Source organism: Mustela nigripes, chromosome 12 (genome assembly GCF_022355385.1).
Source record: "Mustela nigripes isolate SB6536 chromosome 12, MUSNIG.SB6536, whole genome shotgun sequence".
NCBI lineage: Eukaryota > Metazoa > Chordata > Mammalia > Carnivora > Mustelidae > Mustela > Mustela nigripes.
The window spans coordinates 152,639,489-152,644,037 of NC_081568.1; the positions used below are offsets into that span (position 1 = coordinate 152,639,489).

Genomic DNA, 4,549 nt, shown 5'->3' on the forward strand with positions numbered 1-4,549 from the left:
TTTAGGCTCTGTACCTTTCTGTTTGGACCACAAGAGGACATGCCCCATGGGTAGGCATACATTTACAGACTCTCCATTTATGCTGTATTCTAACTTCTCCAGCAGCTGGATCCTTGTCAGTCCCAAACAAGCTGATGGCAGGAAACTGTGTCTGTACAGCTAGCATTTAATTGTTGATATGGAGGACATACGCCTTTTTCTGTTCATTTCTGAATGTTGGAAGTGTTCATAAGCCAAATATTTTATTGGTGTCTATTCAATAATGTAAATATTTAGTTCGTTTTCACTGAAGCAATGCAGGTAACACTCCCCACCCCCCGCCCTGGGGCAGATCTCCCAAAGCTGCTGCAAAAATAACTCTGCGCAATGCTTCTTACTATTTCCTTTAACTGATCCATTGAGCATAGTTTTAGGTTGAGCTGGAATGTGAAAAAGAATGTCCCTCATTTCTGCTCATTCTGTGAATGCTCGTGGGAGGGAAGAAAATCCCCTCACCTCTGCACAATCAAATCTGCTTTTGGTTTCTTGGATAACTAACTCTACCTTCATCACTGTGTCAGGAGACTGGACCAAATCATTGACAGCTCAGAGTCAAGTAAATGCCAGGCTGTTTTATTTCAAAGGCCCAAGGCTGTTATTTTCCTGACAGCATATAGGTAATTCAAGTATTTTATGATAGACCTTGTCTCTCATTCCTGTCTATATCCACAGCTAACAGTTCAGAGTCTAGCACAGAGTGAATCACCCATACATTTTTTTTTCCTCCAGTTGAGTTTATAATCATGAAACATGAGAGTTGATCATACTAATTGAAGCCATTGTTCCACAAATTTTAGAAGGTAATTTGTCAGTTAGTAGATAAATATGCTTAAAATTAGTGGATTCTAACAAAAGTATTTGCTTTTTTCCCCCTAAATTATCTTATTGCTAATTATATCATTGAAAGCTTATATTTTAAAAAAAAGATCTATCCGCTTATCTCATTTAACCAGATTATAAAATATTGAGGCCAAAGTCATGGCTTTCATTGCTTTACAGACAAATATGTTTTTAGTACCTCAGCCTCCAGTTCCAGGAATGGGCAGGCAGGTGACCCAGTTCAGGTGTGAGGGGGCTCAGTGAAATGCATCCACTGTTGGGACCAAACGAGGTCATTTTCTGCATGAGTGATAGCACAGATGTTAACCTCTGCAAACAGGTTTATCAAGCCAAGAGTGATGGAAAGAAGTAACACGAGCTCTGGAGGAGACTTCATTCTGCTGGGGTTCTCTGATCACCCAAAGTTGGAGACCATTCTGTTTTTCCTTAACACAGTTTTTTACCTTCCGGCTGTGGTGTGGAACTCGACCATCATCTTTCTCTCCCTGGTGGACCCTCGACTGCACTTGCCTATGTACTTCTTCCTTTGCAATCTGTCCTTCCTGGACCTCTGCTACACGACTAGCAGCATAACTCAGATGCTGGTCAACCTCTGGGGGCCACATAAGACCATCACTTATGTAGGTTGTGTTGTCCAACTCTTTGCTTTCCTGTCTGTGGGGGGGCACTGAGTGCATTCTCCTTTCCGTCATGGCCTATGACCGCTTTGTGGCTGTATGCAAGCCACTCCACTATATGGCCATCATGCACCCACAGTTGTGCCTGCAACTGGCAACCTTTGCCTGGCTCAGTGGGATCACCAACATTATGCTCATGTCCCCACTGACCATGTCCCTGGGGCGCTGTGGCCAGCACTGCATCAACCACTTCGTGTGTGAGATGCCAGCCAGCATCTGCATTTCCTGTGTGGACACCAGCCGCATTGAAGGCTTAGCTTTCTTCCCGGCCATCCCCATCATGCTGGTGCCTCTCACCATGATCCTAGTGTCCTACGGCTACATTGCAGCTGCAGTTGCACGCATCCGGTCTGCAGCGGGGAGGCGCAAGGCTTTCAACACCTGCTCTTCGCACATGGCAGTGGTGTCCCTCTTTTACAGCAGCATAATCTACATGTACATGCAGCCTGGGAATGTGGCCAGCCAGGAACAGGGAAAGTTCCTCACACTCTTCTACTGTCTAGCAACCCCCACTCTGAATCCTTTCATCTACACGCTGAGAAGCAAAGACGTGCAGGGGGCCATGCACAAGGTTCTCGGTAAAGACAGAGGTGCATTGGGCAGGAGAGCGCACTGAGGGAAGCGCTCAGGTGCTTCGGGTCTGGGAAGACTACGTGCTCCAGATCAGGGCCGGTGCGCAGGGTGGTGCACAGACACTGAAGGGTGGGTGCAGCGGGTCTACTCTCTTTCAGGAGTCCTAAAGCAGTGTCTCTGCTTGTGGGGGCTGGACAGAACCCTTGTCCTTCCAGGAGACAGTGTTAACCGCGGGAGATAGTGTGCTGGGGGAATGGGAGAAGCTACTTCCTCTCTGTTCAGTGGGGACAGGCATGAATTGTGGCTCGGACTCCAGGGGCCTTTAATGTCACTCCCAAATCAGCCATCAGGGAAGAGACAGCGGGGTTAAAGAAGTGTGTATGCGTGTGTGAGGGCGAGACTGGGATGCTGACGGTCTATAGGTCCGGTCCATAAACCCTTTTAGTACAAACGTTCTAGACCCTCCTGGAGAAGGTGCTGTTACTTTTGCAGGCTACTGTTGCCTGCTAACCCCTGCCCTGAGCAAGTAATGTGTAGCTGCTTCTCCAACAACAGTGGTTATTTAAAATTTCAGGTCCTATGCCACTTGTCAATCTAAATTAAGTCAACTTAATGAGAATTCAAGGCAACTAGCATTTAAAAGCTAGTTGGGTTGGGGCGCCTGGATGGCTCAGTGTATTGGGCTGCTGCCTTCGGCTCAGGTCATGATCTCAGGGTCCTGGGATCAAGTCCCACATCGGGCTCTCTGCTTAGCAGGGAGCCTGCTTCCCCCTCTCTCTCTCTCTCTGCCTGCCTCTCCGTCTGCTTGTGATCTCTATCAGGTGAATAAATAAAATCTTAAAAAAATAAATAAATAAAAGTTAGTTGGGTTAACATGAAAGGGTAGAGAACATTTCAGAGATGATTCCATAAGGTAGGGTAAGTCAGCTGTGTGTGTGTGTCAAATGTTTTCCTTACAGCAAACCACTGACACAGAAGTTTGAAGGTCACTGCCTTAAAGAGTCTTACTGGAACAAGCTCCCAAGCAGACAATACATCTATATTGAGGGGGAAAAAAAATAAAAAAGGATAGAATTATTTTTTCCTAAATACTCTTTTAAAAAAGTTTTTAAATTTCAGTTTACAGTATAATAATAGTTTCAAGTGTAGAATTTAGTGATTCATCACTTCCATACAACACCAGGTATTCAAAAGTGCCCTCCTTCATCCCCATCACCTGTTTTTCCCATCTCCCACCCTGCCCCTCTAGTGACCATCAGTGTGTTATCTAGAGTGAAGAGTCTAGTTCTTGATTTGTCTCTTTCTCCTCTTTTCCCTCTGCTCATCTGTTTTGTTTCTTAAATTCCACATATGAGTGAGATCATGCGGTATTTGTCTTTCTCTGAGTGACTTAACATAATACCCTCTAGCTTCATCCACATCCTCACACATCCATATAACACCTGGTGTTTATCACAAGTGCACTCCTTGATGCCCATCATTCGCTTAACCCATCCCCCAACTCCAACCCCTCTGGTCACCATCAGTTTGTTCTCTGCAGTTAAGAGTCTGTTTTTTGGTTTACCTCTCTCTCTTTCTCTCTCTCTAGGGATACCATTCTTACTAATTGAATTAGTGGTCTTAAGGTCACAGAAGGAGATAGTGGTGTGGGAGCATGTGGACAGGAATGGGAAGCTGCACAGTATGAGAGAGTTTGCCAGGATAAATGATGATCATGGTGAGGATGATGATGCTAATTATGATGAAAATGGATCTGTACTTCATTAACTTATGTATTTTCACCTTCTGACAATTCTGAAGTAGGAATGATTCAAGATTTAATGGCAAGGCAAAGTTTTCTTTGCAATATATTTTTCTCAGATTTACAGCAAAAGGTGAACATGAGTATCTTTAAGTTGTAAAAATTAATGAAATCAATAAAATTTCAATGAATTCTAGGAACTAATTGGTGTCTGTAATGGTGAACTTGCTCTTTCAGTCTGACTAGGCTACAGTACCCAGGTGTTTGTTTGAACACCATTCCTGTTGTGACTATGAAGGTATATCTAAGAGGAGATTAATATTTAGATCATTAAACTTTGAGTAAAGCAGATTGCTCTCCAAATGTGTAGGTGGGCTGTATCCAATCAGTTGAAGGCCTTAGGATAAAACAGAAATCCCCCTAGCAAGAGGGAATTTTGCTTTTAGACCACTGCTGGACTTCACTGCTGGACTTCCTTGGATTTCCAGTATGTCTTACAGATTTTGAACTTGCCAGCCCCCCAAATCACAAGAGTCATTTCCTTAGAATCTCTCTACCTATCTACCATCTATCATCTAGCCATCTGTCATCTATTTATGTATTATGTATCTATCATCTATTTATCTATCAATCATCTATCCATCTATTATCTATATCTATATGGTCTATTGATTCTGTT

General features: G+C 43.8%; 1 protein-coding gene across 1 annotated transcript; it reads left to right on the top strand.

Annotated features, from left to right (window-relative positions):
- The first annotated feature begins 1,217 nt into the window (after positions 1 to 1,217).
- Positions 1,218 to 2,172, top strand: LOC132028145 (putative olfactory receptor 2W6). The gene is given in 2 exon segments (XM_059416760.1): positions 1,218 to 1,538; positions 1,540 to 2,172. Coding segments are annotated over 2 exon segments (954 nt in total).
- Positions 2,173 to 4,549: the final 2,377 nt, after the last annotated feature.